The sequence below is a fragment of the Argiope bruennichi genome, chromosome 8, assembly GCF_947563725.1.
Source record: "Argiope bruennichi chromosome 8, qqArgBrue1.1, whole genome shotgun sequence".
Classification (NCBI taxonomy): domain Eukaryota; kingdom Metazoa; phylum Arthropoda; class Arachnida; order Araneae; family Araneidae; genus Argiope; species Argiope bruennichi.
In genome coordinates this window covers 123,015,081-123,036,954 of record NC_079158.1, presented here as the reverse complement: position 1 = coordinate 123,036,954, position 21,874 = coordinate 123,015,081, and the positions used below count along the sequence as shown (strand labels likewise).

General features: G+C 27.5%; 1 protein-coding gene across 3 annotated transcripts in view; it reads left to right on the top strand.

Moving 5' to 3' along the window:
• Nucleotides 1-12,969, top strand: part of LOC129980540 (influenza virus NS1A-binding protein homolog) — a 60,582-nt gene extending 47,613 nt beyond the window's left edge. For all 3 annotated transcript variants that reach the window (XM_056090885.1, XM_056090884.1, XM_056090882.1), the window contains exons 8-12: nucleotides 868-1,074; nucleotides 1,814-2,059; nucleotides 10,390-10,515; nucleotides 11,140-11,313; nucleotides 11,830-12,969. In XM_056090885.1, the coding sequence (XP_055946860.1) occupies nucleotides 868-1,074; nucleotides 1,814-2,059; nucleotides 10,390-10,515; nucleotides 11,140-11,313; nucleotides 11,830-12,245 (1,169 nt within the window). In that variant the 3' untranslated portion in view covers nucleotides 12,246-12,969. The remainder of the gene's footprint in view (nucleotides 1-867; nucleotides 1,075-1,813; nucleotides 2,060-10,389; nucleotides 10,516-11,139; nucleotides 11,314-11,829) is intronic.
• The last annotated feature ends 8,905 nt before the right edge of the window (nucleotides 12,970-21,874 follow it).

Here is a 21,874-nt window from a genome sequence, read left to right as displayed (position 1 = left end):
AATTATTAAATTGAGTAATTTTGTTCTGAGCTGAAAATGCATTCTTCTTTATCATTTAGGTAATAGTAATTTACAGTAGTAACTTATTAGGTAATAGTTACTGATATTGTTGGTATAATTCTTTTATTGTACAAATTGAAAATTATTCCACATTGTATTGTACAAAAATTAGAAATATTTTAACTCATTGTAATGGAGGTCTAATTTCTATATTGAATCTTTAAGAATAGTTTGTAGTTAGATGCAGGACTACCAAGATTCAAAAGGGCAGCAGAGCAAATTATAACCATGACCTTTTACTACATCTGTGTATGACTGTCCATGTTTAAAAACAAAAAGTAAATAAATAGGACTCAATGACCATATGAATATGTCCTTGACATTTGAAGCACTTAGCACTTAGTAAAGGATGAAGCACTTAGTAAAAGGATGACATTTCTTCATGTTACTACTTGAAATCTGTCTCCTACAAATTATGATATTATTAATCAGCCTCACGACATATATTATTATAAAAATCCGATTTCTAACCAATTACTGCAATTTAGTTTAATATAAGGAAAATGTTATATTTATTTTTGGAAAAAGTAAATTTTTAAAAATACTGTTCAGCTTAAATTAGGTTTGATTTATTATAAAAACAATTAAATGTCCTTGTGAATGATTAAAAAAGTTTTTTCTTATCCAAAACTGAGAGCCTCCTCCCTTGGTGGTGGGAAGGTCTGGGCTTCAGAAGATTTCACTACATTTATCCTTTTTCTTTTTAGAGAACCTAGTTCAAAAAATATCGAAACTAACTATTTATAATGATAATCAGAATTTTAAATAAAAAATCTTTTCTTATTTTATTATATATATATTTTTTAGAAAATAGCCTGGTTGGTCTTGTTTCTGGAGTTGGAAAACTTGTTGTATTGTCAGTTGTACAGAGAGTGCATTCTCCAAATCATAGCCCTATTTCCTCTAGAAATGCATCGGTAGAAAAAATTAGCACCTACTCTGTTGTCCCGCCTATGAGTTCTGCTAGATGCTCTGTTGGAACTGCTGAATTAGAAGGAAAACTTCTTGTTTGTGGTAAGTTATAAATGGAAGTTAAATTCTATTAGTTATTTATATCATGAAATGCTTTTCTTAAGTTAGAATACTTATTCATTTAAAGAATGCTAAGAAAATGAGAATTTGATTAACATTCATTTTTAATGCATATTATACATAATTCGTGTATTAAAAGCAATTTATTCTGGTTGTGTTTGACATTTTTCGTGGTTTACCTATCTGAAATGAGAAGAAAAATTTAATATCAAATTATTATTTTTTTTAATGATTGGATCATATTTCTCTTATTTAAATGTCAAAAGTGCAAAGCTGTAACTGCAATGTCTGAATATGGAATCTACAGGTATCCATGATTACCATAGTAACTGTTGAATAATTGAACATAATAATTAAAAATTCAGTAATTGATATGAAAGTGTAAATGAGTTTTGTTCAGCTTATTTTATATTTACCAAATTCATGTCTCTTGAACCCAGAAAAAAATTAATAAAACAAATGAAAAAAAGATTCAACTCATTGCTTGTTTATGGAAAAATAAGTTCCATTTGGTTTTAATACTTTTTGGTGAAACAAAATTAGGCTTGATTTCTGAAACGATCTTCAACCTTAAATATAAAGGAAAATAAAATGTCTAAAATGATTTTTCCATTTATTTCCATAAGTTTAAAATTTATGAAATGAAAAGTGTAACTATAGAAGCTGTCGGTTAATATTTGTGGATTGTATGTTAAGTTTAATTAATGATTGAATTATTTAGGTGGCTATGACCGAGGAGAGTGTTTAAAAACTGTTGAATCTTATGACTTCAATACCAATAAATGGACAACCATGCAACCAATGAAAGTCCCTCGTGGAAGATTCAATGCTGCTGTGGTGAATAACAAAGTATACGCTGTGGGAGGTTGTGACGGACAAAAAGATCTTGGATCTGCTGAATATTGGGATCCAGAAACTAATTCTTGGAAGCAACTGCCTAGTCTTCCTGCAGTTCGATCTCATGCTGGTGGGTACTTTTTCATTTAAATTCCTTTTATGTGTTGTATATGTGCATTCATGTTCCACTTTTGAAGAATGCATGGGTGAAATAGTGAAAGAATTTGTAAGTAATTATAACATTTCCCATGTTTTTATGCCTTTCCTAATTTGTTGATAATATAAAATAGCATGAAATTTTTAGAATTTTTACGTATTAATGATATTTAGAATTTTTGTAGTTAATTAAAAAATTAGGCCCTTACATAGTGTATTCAAAATTAAATCTGAGATGCTTTGAAAAATATTTTGACTGGCTGTAATAACAATATAGAAATATAATTTTACTTTCAAGATATTTTATTTCATGGACTGCTAGGTAATTTTAGAAAAACTTGCATTATATTTAGAATATTTTATTTGTTCCATATATTAATGATAAAAGTAATTCCTTTACATTTTTTTAACCCTTTTTATTGAAAATTGAATGAATTAACTTATAGCTATTTTTTTTTCTTTTTCTTTTTTTTTTATGATGGAATATTTTATTTCATACCTAGTAGCTATATTTTATTCTAGAGATTTCTTGTTTAAGAATTTTATTATTAATTTTATTTATTTATTAAGAATTTATTAATTAAAAAAAATGATTTTAATTGATGGATTTTAACTCTTTACTTTTAATTTCAATGATTTATGGTAACTTGATTTGAAAAAATAGGATTGTTATTCAAAAAAATACATTCAGTTTTGGTCAGCAGTGTAACTTAGTGAAAAAAAAAAACAGTGATAGTGGAATTTGTTAATAAGGGTTCACTCTATGGCTTGCTGTGTTAAATACCTCAGAACTACGGATCTTTCTTCTTTTTTGCTTTTATGAATTTCGTTATTTAAAATTTCGGAAAAATGATCGACATATTTTGTCGTGACATTCTATTTCGGATGTATTTTGTACAGTATTAGTCCATTTTAATGATTTTCCATTTGAAGCTTTGGATATGATTGATTAAACAAAAGGCATTTTTGTGTTGCATTTTATTATTTAAGGTTTGTGGCCTTTTAATAGATTAGTACTTTTTCTTTAATTGAAGAGGGAGCATTTTATATAGAAGCTCTTCATCAGCTCCCACTTAGTACTTGACTTGTATTAATACTACTTTTAACGCTTTTACAGAAATGATTTGTTTCTGTAATTTAATACATGTTCTGTATTCCAAGCAGGTTGCTTTTTAATTTTATGTATAAGAAGTTTTTATAATTGGAATTCAAATTTCCCTTGTCAGTTAGTGGAAACTTTGTTATGATTGAAATATCTTTGCAAATTTAAAAAATAAATAGAAAATTTTTCAGTTGCTTTCCATAAGGCTTTCATACTTATCAAATACTTGTTGTTATTGGTTGTTTAATTTTTTTTTCATCTTATTGTATTTTTTTCTATACATTCGATTGATTTTTGTGTTATCTTATTCTGTATGACATTATTAATAACATTTAAAGTTAACAGATTTAGTTTCATTGATTTTGATTCCTTCTCTGATTTGCTTGATTTTCCCCCCCTTTGTGTTATTGGAAGCTGGTTCTATAATATTGCATTTTTAATATCATTATATTGAATATTTTTGTAAATTGTAATATTTTAACTTGAGAATTGTTTAAAACTTTTGAGCATTGTGCCTTATAATATAGCATGGGTTATAGATGTAACTTTTTAATAATTTTTCTATTTAGTTGTATCCAATTCTTTAAAATTAGTTCATATTGGCATTTCATTTTGATTGTTTGAAAGACAGATTTACTTAAAGACTTCATATTTTGTCAATTGATCTGGAATGTTACTATACGCCATAACTTATTTGAAAGAGAATATTTACCAAAGTTTACTCAATTTTTTAATCTTTTCGAATTTTTTGTAAAAACTGATAAAATATAGATCGTTAAAATTTTAGTTAAACCTTTTCAATTTATAAAATGTATCTTTAGGAATTCTGCTTTGTGCTTTTAGAATAAATTTATGTATAATATTTATTCTTATGAACAGAGCTATTATAGATTACAAATTTGAAATATTATCCATTTATTCTATCTACATAAATGTTTTATATATCTTCCTGAAATTTTAATTGAAAAATGCTTATTTAAGTTATAGATGTGGCTAAAAATTTAACTTAATTTATAACCTGTTGGTCTGTATCTGTGATTAATACTAGCTTCTTGAAACAGAAAATATATTGAAAAAGCTTTTGGGATGAGAAATTTTGCGAGTTTAACTGTATATTGACTTCAACACACAACTTCCCTCTGATTTTGTTCATTCTCATTAATTAATAATTCAATCTGTTTATAGAAATTAGACCTATAAGTCACTCAACAATAAGCAATCTTAAGGGAAATATTATACTTTTTATGGTTAATTAATTACTAAGTGTTTTTGTTCATTCAAATCCTAATGTATTTAAGAAAATTTCCAGTTAAAAAAATTTTTTTGACATTGAGAATGCTACACAGGATATTTGTAGGGAAGTTGAGATGAAATCTGTCAGCCTAAGAATATTTAAGTTTCTTTAAAATATTTAACTTTCTAAAAGTCTGAACCAGCCTTTTTCATTTTTATTTTTAAAAGCTGACAATTCATACTTATATGTATGTACTTTTTAAAAAATTTCAAGGATAAATTATTTTTGATGTTTTTGATAAAAGGTAGAAAATTTCAATTTAAACAATTTTAAATTTTTTTTAGACATTAAAGCTCTTAGGTCAAAATGGTTGGATGAATAAAGATTTTAAAAGTTTGCTATTGATATGTTCAAAGATGAACTTTTAAAGATTTTAAGAATTTTTATATGAATAGCTCAGAAAATATTATTTGAGATAAAAATTATCAATCTCATGAGATAACAATTTATTATTTTTCTTCCTTTAATGAAGCAGTGAATTATTCAGATCCCACAATCAGATCTTCATTGATTATAAAATCTAAAGTGGTAAATAAAGCAATTACTAAAAATATTCAAACATAATTTTTGATGATGCAATGTTTTATTGTAAAAAATATCTGACTAGTCTTTAATTAGTTAAAAAAAATCTATTAAAAATAAGTCGCAAGTGTAAACATTTTATGAAAATTGATTTGCTAAATAATGAAAGTGCTTTGTACAGTGTAGGTTATTTCGATTCTAAAATAAATTGAAAGAAAAAAAAATTCAAGCAATGAATGTAAAATGTAATTAAAAAATATTAAGAGAAAGAGTAATTAGAAACTGAAGTGGTGAGGAAGGATGTTTTCTGTAAAAATTGTGCAAAAATAAATGAAATTTTAATTATTGAAAGAGATTTTCTATTGTGGGTGAATTGTTTAATACCAGATATGTGCAAAAACAATTTTTTAAATCGGTTTTTCCATCCTTATTGCATTTGATTCTTACATTATTTATTACTTTTAAAACTCATTTATCAAGAGTATTCTTGAAAATATACATTTCAATAATTTTATGACAGTTGATTAAATTATTCACTGGCTTCTGATTTCTCTCAGTATTCTTGTAATCCAGCAGTATTCTTTGATCAATTTTTTGAGAATATGAGATTTTTCTATAATTTTGTCTTATTTCTCTCTCTTTTTGAAATATTAATTTCATAGTTTTTGGTTCATTAGTTGACTTTGCTCTAGAAAAAAAATCAATAAAGCTTGCCGAGTACTTACCTTATTAGTTGTTAGATTTGATGCAGGTCATAAAATAACTAGGATAATATTTTAAAATACCTTTTGATATCTAAAATTGAAAATGCAATTGGAGATTCATATTGTCATTCTTAAGATCAGTGCTTTTTCCTGAAACTTGAATTTGCTGCAATAATTTATTCTTTTAAATCAATTATGAAATCTACAGTGCTCTGGTACAACTTAGTGCCATTTCATTTTATTATGGTTTTAATTTGAAATTTTCTGGCTTTACATGTTTGTAATCCATTTAATAAATATCTGATTGCTGTTTAAATCACCTGATTTTTGGGGTTCCTTCAGTATTTTTCAGAATTTCTTTGAATATCATTCTACATTTTGCAGTAATATTTTTTACATAAAATTTTGTGTTGCGGAATCAAAATTGGAGACTATCCAAGTTTAAAAAATTGCTTCATATAATTGTAACCCTTTAATTAAGAAAGATTTAAGAATTCATCTTATTAGTTCTTGTCATTATCAGAAACATTTGTTTAAACAATGTGAATCTCATATATTTAAAACTATATTCATAAAAAAAAATGAGTAAAATAAAATTAAAAAAAAAATGATTTTGTTGAGATTTGTATTAAGGTGTCTGGGTTTTTTTCCCCACCCTTTCATTTTCTGTGTGTATGTGTGTGTGTGTGTGTGTTCTGAGATTGTATTACATTTTAGTGTGTGTTGTTAAAAAACATGTTTGGTTTATTTAGGCTGATCTTGGATGGAAAATATGATAGAAGTGTACAATTTTTTACATAAATTGTCCAAATTTAGATAGAAGATGGGTTATGGAAATTTGAATTAAATTTTCTTTCATTTATATACAGATTGCATAATTTTTCAATTTTCTATTGACACACCTATGTGTTAAAAAAAATGCCCGTTATTTTGATTCTTTTAATGGTTTGAGGCTTTTGCATGTTTGTTCAGTCTATATATGCTGCATTATTTCCTTTCAAGATTCTTGTTTGCTTATTCCCATTAATCTATGTCATAAAAAAATTCCAATGTAATTAAAAAATGTTGTTGAATTATCTGAGAAATCTATTGTAAAATGAATGTTCTTATCCAGCTTATTGTTGAATACTTTTGAGCAGACTTCCTGAAAGTTAAAATTTTTTATCTGTTATGTTATCTTGAGTATTTTATGATCAAGACTGAATGATTAAACATAGAAATTGGATGAAAAAATGTATTTTTATGACTGCAGAGTGAGAATTTTACAGTTTACTTGTACTCAAATTTTGACCTTAGATTTATTATACAGTAGTAAATTGAGGAATGTTTAGATACAATCTTCAAGGGGTGAAGGATAATAGAAAATCCTGAAGAATATTTACAATTTGAAATAAGCAGAATTAATATATACTACTCTTTGCTTTCTATCCATTATTTTTTATGTAAACATTGCATTTTATTAGCTCTGATTGGTAGATAGCGAGTCACCTGACCAATGACATTTGCATTGCACTTGACGATGAAATGGTAATAAAGAAAAAGTAAACTTTTAGTTAACACCAAATGTGTTTAAAACAATATTGTTAATTCTACTGTTAGACATACTATTTTGGGTAATACTAATAATAGCCTTCTAGTTTTATGAGTATAAGAAATTTTCATCTCTTGGTGAGAAATTGTCTGAATATCCAAGAAATGCACGTGTTAACCCTGCATTGCTTTTTAAAAATATTAATGGGTCATTCAGCAATATCAGCTGAAGAGAAAATACGAAGACCGAACAAGAATCTGACTATTTGAAAAGAAAAGCTGATTGTGAAGCTGCTAAGTTGGTGGCAAAATGTGAAAAATTCATTCAATATTTATATGTTAGAGATATAAGGAAATAATATTCTAATTGTGGGCCCTTGAGTTGTGAACGGAAATACAACGATTTTGAAAAGGTATGTTCTCATCATGGAAAAATTAAGCTTTTAAAGCATTGAACAAATAGCCAATGGATTTCAAAACTTGCTAACTGGAACTGATCTGCATCAACACAGCAAACAAAAGTGAGCAGAGGCTGAAGCTCTCTAGCACATCAATAAAAAAAAGTGTTTTTGTTAAAAATTATATAATATATAATTGAGAATCACCATTTTTCGATGTCAGTGTTCATTTATATAGAAAATATCGTGATGTTTTTTAATCAAGATACATCATTGAAATTTTAAGTTTTGACTCCTCAAAAGATTGCATTCTAAAATTATATGAATTGGAAATACTTTAATTTTGTCAAATTGAATAGACTTGTAGCTCCTCTACCAGATCCTTCAATTAGATTTTGTCTTAACAGAAGAAAATGACATTGAAAAATATATACTATGGAAACGACCTGCTCTTAATATTTGTATTTTGTAGAGAATTATTTGACAAATGGCATATGTTGATTAGGTTAATTTTTGTATGTCTTCCTAAAAGAGATATGGATCTTGTTTTGTGAATACTGTACCATGTATCATTTAAATTGGAACCTTAATTTTCTTCTTCAATTTGAGATAGTCAAAATGTTACATTAATTTGATATGTTGTATTAAATTTTTTGATCTTACAAAACTGATTAAAACTATCAGCTGATAATCTTGATTTTACTGTGGAATTTAATTAAAGATGAAAAGAATTTCAAAATTTTGAAATGAAGTGAAGGTGTACTGAGTGAAATATTGTTAATAAAAGTTATATGAAGAATAAAGGAACTGACCTTCTCAAACAGGATTTTGATCATTTTTTAAATTTTTTTTGATAGTGGGTAATTTTGTAATATTTGAATGTTTTGCAAATGAATGCAGATTTTATCACATGAATATCAATGATATATTAAAATCACAGAACAGCAGTGTTTCTGATGTAAGAAACAGAAGAAAATTAAAAATGATTGTGAAGAATATTGCATTTTTTATGATCTATAGGAAAAATTAAAAATGTTTCATACTGTTTATCAGCATTGGAGGATTTTGACATAATCTAACAAGATTCTTCATAGCTAGTTTGTTGAATGATTTATAGAATAAATGGCAGCTTCATCACAAGGTTTTTTTGGCTTTGGAATGGTTTTAATGTTCTAGCAGTGATGATCTGAAAATCCATCAGTATTTCCATTCTGATTTGTTTCTGCGTTTTGGTTGAAGAAAAAGTTTTATAAAACTTTGAACTATTATAAAGTTTTAAAATCAAAATGGTCAAATTTCATACCTGAATATTTCGGTTATTGTGTAGAGTTTCTCTAATTTCGTTTTTATTCTTTAACTTGGGTCTATGGTACAATGTAAGATATTTAATTCTCCATAAAAAAATATGATGTTCTGTTAGTAGTATATTGGGAATTGTGTTAAGTCAACTATGGTTAAACTACCTAGATTATATAATCATTTATTGACTACAACTAAAAACATTGAAAGTAATTTATGCTGTTGTATTTTTCACAGATATAAAGCAACTGGTGGGGGCATAGGGATAAAGTGGCATTTATTGTCTTCTAGCTAGACTGCTGATTTAGCTACATCTCAGTGTGATGATAGGAGGACAAGAGCAGTTGAAAAACTTAATTCTACCTTTCTCATGTAATTTCAGGTTGTATATTCATCACAGTCACCCTACATAGATGAAGAGAGAAAATTGATGCCACGAAGATCTCTGGAACATGACCACTATTTCACTATTCTTAGTGATTAGATTTCAGCTCATCATATCACTTCAAGAAGATGTGTTTGTTTTAGCTTCGCAGTGTGTACCACAATGGCAGTTCTGTGTAAGGATGTTTACAATGAAAATTACCTTGGAGAAGTAACTGCTGTGCTTGGGAAACCAGACATGCTCTTCCCACCATCGCTCAAAAAAATTTCTTGTGTGAAACTATGAGAAAATTGGCCTTTTTTTTTTTCAGCTGCATTTTTACATATACTTTATTTTAAAATTGGAATTCTCGTGTTTCAAAATTTGCATGTTCATTTTAATTTTTTTTTTTTTAAGCTTGAAACAATTTGGCATTAATATTTAGTTTTATTTCATAATCATTAAAATGAGATTTTATTTTTTTAAGGGTTTGGTTAATAATAAAGATGATGCATCTTGATTAGAGGCTGTTTCAATGTATGTGCAAGTTTTCATGCTTTGGAATGAAGATATTCAGAAATTGCATTCTTTTGTATTGTAGAATGATTGAAAATGTCATTTAAATGTATCATTTATTATTTGAGTCATTTTCCTTAGCAAAATGCAATTATTACTTGCTGTACAAGCATTATTTTATTTTGATATTCTGATTCAGTCTTCATAAGCTTATTTTATTAAGGTGAAGTTGTGGCATTTTATGTAAACTACTGTTCATTTTTGCTGTAATTGCAGCCAGTTGATTACAGCCAGTCACCTTTTTGTGGTTGTCACTACGTTTCACATCCACTTGAACAGCCTAAAATGTTTTTTATTGATTTTTATTTTCTGTATTTTTTTTCTGGGGGTATATTTTACTAGTTGTTTTGCTGAAAGAAGGTCTATAGAAGGTGCAGCACTTGACTTTCGAAACCTTATTCTTTTTTTTTCCCTAATAAATATTTTACAATTTTATTTTTGCACCCTTTGTTGATTATTTTTAATACGAGCAATTGTGTTACTTTTTTGACTAATTGTGCTCATTCTTAATATAGGAGTTTGTAGTATGGACAAGAAATTGTATGTCATTGGTGGATGGAATGGTCAACGTGGATTAAAGCGATGTGACATCTTTGACACAGAAGCTTGTACTTGGTCCAGTATCGCTCCATTGTCAATAGGTATTTTTTTAAACTTTTTAATTCTGTTGAAAATTATTAGAGCATAATATTTAGGCATAATTTTATATTAGAGCATAATTTTAAATTTATTTAATATAAAGATATTTTTAAAAATCAGAATGATGGAAGTGAAATCCCAAACTATCCCCCTTTTCATCCAACTTGCTTTTTCGTAAAATGCAAAAATTCATAACGTAATGTGATATAGTCTTTTAATAATTAATCGCATCTTGATAGGAGAATTTTATTCTAAAAGTTTAAAGTAGCTGCATATAAATGAGTTGATTAGCTAACAATGTTTAATAAAGTATTAAATTATCCAACCAAATAATTTTTGAAAGCAGAATGGTTTGCATTCTGTTATTTTATTTCGTTGAAATCTTACTTCCCAATAGTTTCCTTTTGTTCTAAAACTGATATTATATAATCGTGAGAAATAAAAAAGTCAGTTGTTGCAGTTCTTTATTGACAACTGTACAAACTATTTTAGATTTTATATATTTTTATTTATAAATTTCTATATTGTTCTAAATTAACATCTAAATTACCATGAGGCATCAAATCTTTCTTATCCAAATGTTGGTAAGAATTTTAAATTCTGATACACATATTTCTTCATTCTAGGTCGTTATCAAGCTGGTGTTGGAGCTATGAATGGCTTTGTTTATGCTGTTGGTGGTTGCGATACTTGGAATTGCTTGAGCTCAGTTGAAAGGTATGATCCTTCAGCAGACACTTGGGTGACAGTTGCTCCTCTTCATACAGCACGACGTGGATGTGGAGTTGCAGTATTTAATGGTGAGTCATGGATGAATGTTTTCCTAAATTTATTTTCTATGACAATTTTTTTTTTATTAAATTTTTATAGGAGGGAGGAAACCCCTTCTAAATTGAATTAAATGAGAGATGCACATTAGTGAATTCATTTGCTTAACTCGTGCTGGTTGTATTAAACCACCTTTTCAAGAGCTGTTCTCTCATGATCATGTAGCCTTTTAATGATTTCTTAGAAAAAATACTTTTACGATCCTGTAAAGGCAAAATATGGCAGCTTGAGTTCTAAATTTTTTTTTTCTTATTGATTACATATTAGTTCACATTATTTTTCTGAAAGAAAATAAATCATGCCCTAAGAGGTTTAAGATTTTGATTGAAAATTCTTTTGGTATTAAAATTTTGTATTTGGCATTTTAAATACCTTGCCTTGAACTCACTGTAATGAGGGTAAGAATACTATAGAATACAGTTTATATTGTTTTTTTTCAATTTGCTTTAAAATTAAAATTCTTACTTAAAAAAATTCTTATTTTTCAGGAAAATTGTATGCAGTTGGTGGGCATGATGGCATTCATTCTCTGTGCACTGTAGAGATCTATGACCCTGAAACAGATTCCTGGAGTGCCGGACCTCCCCTTACCACTTGCCGAGCCAATGTTGGTGTGAGTGTTGTTGGCAACCGTCTGTTTGCTGTTGGTGGATTCACTGGAAAGACTTTTCTCAATACAGTTGAATACCTTGATCCAGAAAATAATGAATGGACTTCCTTTGTGCCCAAAGATCATGGCAGTTGTAATTCTACTGCTGAGAAGAATGGTACATCAGACTGTGATTCAGAGAGCAATGGTATGAATGGAGATTCCACTGCTGTAAAAAATGGTGCATTGAACTGTGAGTTGAGCAGCAATGGTGGTGTAAATGGAGAGCTGCATGCAGAACAGGAGGTTCATTGACGAAAAATAGACTCTCAACATCCATTATGAACGTTCCATGCAGTTAACAATCTCTTTACTCAAGAAATTTGTTATTGTCAGTACATATGTTTCTCATCTTCTCATTTTATGTTGACTATTATTTCAAGTGATGTATTGTTTTTTTAAATTTGTATTTTTCATTCTAATGATATTGAAGTTAGGATTCCTACCCGATTAACTTCAAAAAGTGTTGCATAATAGGTCATTCCATGGTAGCAGTTAGTTACTGCAGCTGTATTACTTTTAATTCCATTTCTTACTGATTGTAAGTACAATTTTTTTTTCTGCTAGAGAGTATAATGTAATTTTTTTTCGTGCTCTTAAATCCTAGTGCAAAATATTTTTGATTATATAAACTTTTTGAATGAAATAAAACTTTTGGAAGTACCTCCTTTTCAAAATTTGGTAATAATTATAAAATGTTTACACCTGGGAGATAATTTATATAACTTTTTATTGAAAGAAATGTGAGGTTTATCTCCCTTTTCACTTCTTAAAACTTTGAAAAAAAATGAAGAGGAACTTCTCACACTATGTTTTTATATTCTTTGATACAGTCAAATGTTTGCTTGACTTATTTTATAATCTGATTTGTTGCACTGTTAAGAAATTTGATCCACCTGAATGTAAGTCTCAGAAATTGAAATGTTTTTAACAAGCCACTTGAATAAATTTCATTTAATAAAGTGCATTTCAAATTTGATTCTTATTTGTATTTTAGTTCTAACAAATACACTGATATCTTAACTTATGTGAATGAGGAGTCCCATATAACTCTCTCTGCCTACTTCAAATATTTTTCATTTTAGAATAAAATTGGCTGGAAAACAGCAAAATTCTGAAAATTGAGAGCAATGTCATGAATGAGTTGTTGAACTCGAATCGCTAAGAGCTTACAACTCACGGTCTAATAAAGATGTGCAAGCCATTGTTATTATAGTTGCACTTCAGACACAGATCCAGCAAATAATAATTATAAGAAGAAGAAGAACTGAAAGTTTACAAGATCCGGTTACACTTTTTAATAGAGTTAACTGATAGTTTAATAGATAACTGATTATTCAACCATTATCAATACATGTATTTTAAGATATAACTATACCTATAATATTTAAAAATTAGGTATTCCAAACAAAACCACAAAATTCTTCAAACCTCTTTTGATTGAATTTAAAATGGTTACTGTGTATCACTAATCTGAAATTGTAAATAGAAATGCACGAGTGATGATCATGACATCATTTGTGCATATCTATTGAAATTTTCACAAATCAATTCAGTAACCATTGTAACATCAGTGTCTAAAATTTTTTATTGTTCATCATTTCAGTTTATGAATGAAAATTTATAACCAAGTGCTCAATATTTTGAGATACATCGAAAGTATCTGTCATATGAACCTATTCCAAAAACTAAAGTATTACATATGTAATTTAAATTTATAATGATATTTAATTTATAGATTCAAGAAATTCTGAAAAAAAATATACAGAAGAAAATAGAATATTCTATTTTGTTTTAAAAAAAAGTCAAATTGAACTTTTCCCATCAAATACAAAGTAATATCCACTGTAATATTTATAAAATAATTTTATTAATTTCAACTAAATGAATAAACTTGTGAGTCATTAGTTTGGTATCCACTTAAAAGAAGAATGCTATGTGTTGCAGGATAGTTAACTGGATCACTTTAAGGAAATACAAAAATATGCCTTATATATTCACTTGTTCTTGTACCTGACTTCATGATCAAACTAAAGTGCATAAATTATAACTTGCTGCACATAAGATGATGAAACAATTTGATTCAATGCAAAATTTAATTTTCAGCAGTATTTAATTTTTTGAATTAGGTGAGGTTGGTGAATATTTTGAGGTGGTGTCTACCTCAAACTCTTCAGAGCAATCTGAAGCTTGTTATTATTTAAAGTAATTTCTATAAACGTGTTTAAAGGGATTGCATAAAATAGCCGCAATATGAAATGAAATGAAAAAAATATTAACAATAAATACGCTTTATTAGTAATTCTATCTATAATGGAACCTCGGCAACGAGAAAAAAATTATATCGCATACTTTTTCTATAAGAAAAAGGTTGTCTAGAAACATTTATTTTCGCCTATGTTTTAAAAATTGACAAAAAAAAAAAAAAAAAAAAAGATTGCTAAATAAATTTGTAACATGCATAGCTGTTGTCCTATTTGGGTGATGCTTCTCAATATACGATGCAGAAGTTTCCTATGCTTTCAGCATCTATTTCACTAGAAAATGGTTATCTTCTCTTCTGTTGACAAAATCTCCACAACTTTTAGTAACACAGAATGCATTTTCTTGCTATATTTGTATGTGTGTTCGCATGGTATTGAGATAATTCTCCTTTATCTTCACATATCGCTATGTAAAACTGTAACATTTACTAAAATGTCTCGTATTTTTTTAAAAAAAATTCTTCAGTTAATTGTAATTTTTACAGTTCCGCATTTAATTTGGTTGAAGAAAAAAAAATCCACAAACGAGCGCTGAACAGAGATTGGTAGCTGAAATACTGGCAAGATTCGTCTCTCGTGGTGCGAAACATCGCTCATTAAGGGAGTCATTTTTTTTTATTATTATTTAATTTGCTAGTTACATCAATCACTCATTATGAGAAATGTCTGTGAAGCGAGATTTGATTGTAGTACTATAGATAAGATAATGAGACAGCTCTTACTCTCCTAGAATGACTCGAATTTTCCATGAGTCACTGTATTTGTTTTGCACATGCTTTATCAACTTTTTTTTTTTGGGGGGGGGAGCTTTTGGGGGCAAAATGCTTAGAAAAATATAATTATTGATTTGTATGCAAATGTTGAGTAGTATTTTGGTCACTTCAGATATTGAAATTAGTCAATGAGCATGGTACATTATTCCAGTGCTATATATTAACATAATTTTTGTCTCAAAGTGTGAAAAAGAAATTAAAAGCTGAGGATTAATATATCTATATATATATTTGAAATTAATAGATGTTTAAGTAAAGACCTCTAAGGGCACTTTTTATGTTCATCTAACAGCATATTAGACAGAAAGAAAGAAAAAAAAATCAAAATGCAGCTTCCCTTATTATTAACCACTCACTGCACTCCTACAACTACACACAAACTACAATTTAAAAAAAAATGATTCACCCCCCCCCACTCTACATATGGGAACAGAGGGATAACAGCCATTGATGCTATAAATCCCAATATCTTACTTCTTTCAAGTTCGGGAAACTCGCGTTTAAAACACGAACTCGATTTTCAGATACTATTAACCGCATGCCAGGGATTAATCGCCAAAATACTCACCAAGGATCACCCAATAAATTCAGTAAAAATGATACATTCATGCTAAAGTTTAATATTTTGTAACTATTGTGCGCCAATGCTATGCAAAGCATTCTCTGGATAACGCCTTTATGCTAGCACGCAAGAAAGGTTTCAAGAGACCATTCCCGCTTGTTTTATCGACAAACTGAACGAGTAAATTCATCAACTTAGTAAAGATTTGTAGAATAATTCATCAATCATTAGACTAAACGCATTAGGATATGTTCAGATATTTAAATAAAGCATCGTTAATATATGGATCAATGTTGAATGAAATGAGGTAACAGTATTCGTTGCCCCGCAAGTAATTTTGTAGTCTTAGAACATTTATTAATGTAGATTTGCAATCTGCTTACAAGATCTATATGAATAATAGTTCTCTACACATTTCAAACACACCATCAGCACTGCAAGTGAAGGATAATATTAGCTTCAGTTGTTGAAGATTCCATGGTAGATGTAATAATTCTGTTTGTCTCCTAAACTGTATAGATTATGATTAATACTATAATGATAAAAAATTGGCTATTGATTGACAGCGTTTTCATATCAACACCATTTTTTCTGTTGTTGGAATTATTGAGATGAACTCAAGTCACAAACTGGTGTCCCCCCCCCCCAAAAAAAAATGGTTGTATATTTTTTGCTATTTTTCAAGAACCTGATGAGAAATCAAGTATTTCTTAGCGGATCCCAGGTTTAGTGAACAATATTCAAGGAAATATAGAGGATTCAGAGAGAAAAACAAAACAAGATTTAAGTATAAATATTTTATTTCCTAATTACATGCAAAATTTTACAGTTCGAAATGGTCCCAATTCTTTAAACAATAAATTGCACAGAAATAATCAGTAGAAGTGAAATTATACACATTTGTACAAGTAATGAAAATTCTTTTTATTACACTAAATTTCAAAATATCTTCTTTCTTTGACCTTTACTAAAAAGAAGTATTCATAATATTCAAACAACTTTCATACCTATATTCAAAGTTTATTAAAAAAAAATATAAACTAATAAAATCTGAATATTTGTTTTTTGCAAAGTTATTCCTTTACCTACATTTAAACCTTATTCATTGAGTGTCTTGGGGTAAAATTTGTAGTGCGATTCAATAAAATGAAAATAACATTTTTGTGTTTAAAAATTATCGCAACGTATTTTATAACTAAGGAGATAAATTTTTAAGAATACAGTAAATCTCTATTTTTTTACACCAAATGCTTTGACTTTTTTTAATATAAATTTTGTATTCGGTTATGATATATAAATATTTTGAAATAATCGATAGTAACTTCTTACTTCCAAAAATACTCTAAACAGAAAAAGTGATCATAATTGTATTTCATTAAAAAATGAAATAAAAGAATGTCATCAAGTGTGGGCCATTACTTCTTTTTTACATACAATGCATGTAGCAGAAAATGGATCTTAAAATCAAGCACGAAGTAATACAATGAAATCTCTCGTAAATGACAATACCCAAATTATGAAATTTTTGAAGATAATCTGCCACACTTCTGTTTTTCGTGACAGCGAAATAATCGAACATGTACCGAGAATGGTGAAAGATAGTGAAGACGGTACAAACATCGAGAAAGTTACGTAGAAAAAAAGCAGAATGGAGGATTTCAGACTTTCATAAACTTCGCGAAGTTCATCTATTTCAGAACATAATATTAAGACGTTAAATTGAATATATATAGAATTTTTAAAAACACGTAGACATTCGAAATACAGTTAGATTAAATTGTATTAATCTGATACTTTATACTACGTACACAAAACTGATGCCGATACGGGCAGATACTCGATATAAAACTATTAAGATAACGATTGATATTCATCCGTTTTAAGACGGATAATATTATAATGAATTGATACAAATTTTGTCCCATACACCATTACACAATCCTAGCCCGCTGTTTCTGCCTCGATGACATTATCAATAAGAATCTGTGTGTATATGAGTTTTTTTAAAATTACCTGTATGAAAGCTATTTCACAAAATTACCTAAAATAAAAGTATTTCTAATGTTAATAATTCTTTTTTTAACTTTTCCTTTCAATGCTTATAAAGTATACAAGATGGATGAGATTTTCTAAGAATAATTAAATGTATTTTAGCTTAAATATTTTTTTCTGCATTCTAAAATAAATACGTTACTCAATTAACAGAATTATTGTTAATGAAATAAATTGAATTTAAATAGGAAAAATTAAATTTGGAACATGAATAGAATTTTTAGAACATTTCTATTAAAAAATATCAATATTTTAAAATCTAAATATAAGATTAAATACCTAAAATTCAATAGAAAACGCTTGTTATCAATATTTATATCAGTTTTATCAACGCGCTTACTTTTTAATAATGCTTTTTAAAAATAAAATTAACAATTAAAGCTATCGTAAAGAATAATTTGGGAAGTGACAGCAGTCTTGGGATCTAATATCCCTTAATAGATAGTGTTTAATATGTACTGACGAGAAAGGATAAGTCCCGGATTGTATTAGGTGCAAAATCATCAAGTATCATCGATTATTATTTATCAGTCCGTTATCTCCGTTCAGCAAAATCGGGTAACAGACCAATACTGATTCAAAAATTTGTACTAATCAGGCCAATACTGATTAAAAATATGTGTAATGACATGAAGAAATGCATAACTAATAGGTTAATAAGAAATAATATATGTAAATAAAAAAATATTTTTAAATATAAAATTATGTATTTATATTTTAATTTTGCATAATATGTACTATTTTCAATCTTATTTGTTACACTGTGGCTTACAGATAAAAAAACACGACCAATGGGCCTTGCATGCTGCAATTTCTCAATTGATAGAAACCAAAGTATGCGCAGGTGTGCTTTAGAAACATTGTGTTCAATTATCCAGCTTTGACGAAGTCTCTTTGCAGCCAGTTAAGAGAGATTCTATAGTATGTACTTTCATGGAGGGTAATAAAAAACATATATATATCATTAAACATGAAATAATTCTAATAAGGACTACTTTTCAGAACTTTAAAAAAATTTCTTTTATGAAACAGTGAAATAATTTATAAATCTAAATGCGATTTAATCTTAACTTTTTATCTTTCAGGACAGAAAAAAGAAACACTTTTTAAAAATTCAAAATATAAACAGCTAATGACCATTTCTGAAAACAGCAAATTTTATGCCGTTTAAATAAAAATTTTATTTAAAGGAAACTATCCAGGTGGGGAAAAAATATCAGGTATTTGAAATATTACTTGAACAGTCATTAACTTTGCTATATTCAAAGACTTCCATTAAAAAAAAAAAACTATCAACAAAATTTTTTTTATAACTTGGACAGAAGAGACAATAGCCACAAAAGAAATTAAGTCGTATGACCTCATGCTTCCGAAGTATATCAAGATATCTCATCACTTTATCCACGTAAGTTTTTTCTTTACCATACCGATATGACTCTGGACCGATATTGAGAAAAGCACGTTATGTAAAATACTGCCTTTTATTTTTATCCCTTTCTTGAAATTTTATTAATATTTAAACTGAATTTGAATATAAACTGTGTGGGATACAGTGACCAAGGCTGTTAACCCTTAGGTGAAAAAAGATTACAGTTAATAAATGTCAAAATACTTGAGGGCTTTAGTTATTTTAACGTCCCGTTTTAATGCAACACTAGTGTAATTTTGGGCCGGACCTCGTAATGCTCTCATGCAACTTTAGAAAATGATAATAATCTAATAAATCAATCATTCAAAAAGATTACCACATATGTGATTAGTGAACATTATATTTACCATAGTTAAAAAGTGCTCATGATGATGTATAGAAGTCTGATGATCAGAGTGCCAAATATATTGCAGCCTTCTGTAATAATCTATTCTTAATTTATTATTACTGCCTCAGTCGCCAAAGACTAATTTAAGAATGGGTGGGGGGGGGGCAACTCAAATGACGAAAATTCTAATTCCTTGAGTTTGAAACATGCTTGAGGCACTTAAAGCCTGTCACTACTAAAGAGGAATTTGTGTTTCTTTTAAATGTGTGGACAAACCAAAAAAACATGCTATAAATCTTCATAAATCAATATGAAAATTCATTTCAGTAATTCTTAAAAAAAAAAAAAAAAGAATTCTTGTCAGTTATTAATATAATAAGTTATACATAAGTGGCTGATGTTCTGTATAGCGCTTTCATACCTTAATTTACAGTATAAAAAGAAGTATTTTAAACAATGTATTGTTTATACTTTACTTTTTTTACTGTTTTCAAAATTTTAATTACTTTACATAAATGACATACTAAAATAATAAAAGGAATGTGATTAGTTTTACATATTGAAGCCTGCCATTTTTATAGCTAACACTTTTCTGCAAATATTTGTCAGCTTAATTTCACATAAAATAAAAAGAGGTAACTCATAGTATTCAGAGCTGTTTGCATTTTACAAATGCATGTTTAAGGCATATTTTATCAACTAAGAAATATCTACAAGTAGATAGGAAAATATCACAGAGACCAGCACCAACTAAAATAACAATGAAAAAAGATTTTCAATTTAAAAATATGCAAAGTAAAAGATAAAGAATGTTTGAGAAGTGAGTACATCATATACATATAATCAATTGAATAAATAACTAAAACTTTTCTAACTATATACATCTGAAAGACAAATGCAAATTACAATAAAAGTTCATGTGCAATATCTATAAAGGTGATTTTCTACTTACATTTCTAACCCAGGGGGAAAAAAAACAACAAAACCGTGATGTAAATATTTACATATAATGATAGAAAAAGATTTTATGATATTTTTAATAATAATATAGTTTTTGAATTCCATGCATGATTTTTTATTTGAAATGATGAAGTGAAAAAATAGTTAAAGAAAAAAAACCTACACCTTTAAAACTATGACCAGTCCAAGTTTGAGAACAAGCAATATGTTAACTAAAACTAAGGGGGGTGGAGAGAAATATGGATTGAAAATTATTCTATATTACTGAATTCGAAAAGAAACAAAAAAATTTGGAGCAGTATTTTTTTGCTAAGAGTAACATGTAGTCTCGAAATCCTATAAAAAATTAATTTATTATTTTACAATGCACTTCTATAGATGAGTTACTAATAATCGAGATAATTTTCTGATATTTTCTTATATAAGCTCCTTTCTAGTGTTTTTTTCCCTTAAAAAAAAGTAAGTAAATAAAAAATATATCTTTATAATTATATAGTCTTCTTTCTACTGGGAAAAATCAACAACAGAATATAGAAAATTTAAATAATGCGCTAATGAGAATAATAATAATAATATAATAAGAATAAGAAGACATTTTTTTGTGTAGATAAAAACTATTGTATCTATAGACAACAGTCAGCTAATAATAAAATAACAACAAGATGAGACTTGAGATGTAATGCAAATATCATGCATATAACACGTTACAACATTTCAATGCATGCAATTCACAAAGAAAATATATACATACACACAATCATATCAATTTAACAGTGCATAGAAATGAAATAATCTTAGTATATTTACATCAAAATTTTTCAAAGTGCACAAAACAAAAAGCATAAAAAAAAAAGCTGCCCTTTATCAAAATAAATATTTATATCCATCTAGAATAATAATCTCACATTTTAAAATATTTAAAGTACAGATAATAATAATAATATTTTCATTTGTACAATATTTTAAGTACATAAAATAAAACATAAAAAATGAGCCTTTTTATTAATTACAAAAACCAAAGTACAGCATATATATATCTGAAAATAAATATAATTTTCTTTTCAAACCCAACATTGTCACCAAAATATGACTTCCTTTAAAAGAGACAATCATTTTTTAACAGAATTAATAATTTAATAATAATAGAATTTAAATATTAATATTATTTTAAACAAAATGCCATTTAAAAGTAAATCATTGCAAGTGAGAAAATTTTTAGTGATTTTGTAGCATGAAAACTGTATAATTTCCTTCATATATATAATTTGATTTCTCAACTATCAAATTTTAATTAATGTTCAAGAACTCTGCTTATAATATCTTAGCAAGAATAATTACATTTAATAATGCAAAAGCTGATAAATTTTTTGCATGATTTTTTTTAAATATGTGATTTGTTCACCATAAATTGTATAACAATCAAAATAAAATTAATTACAGAATGTTAAATTATTTTACAAATCAAAATGGAAAGAATTATTTTGTTAATGATTTTTAAAAAATAAATGGCAATACT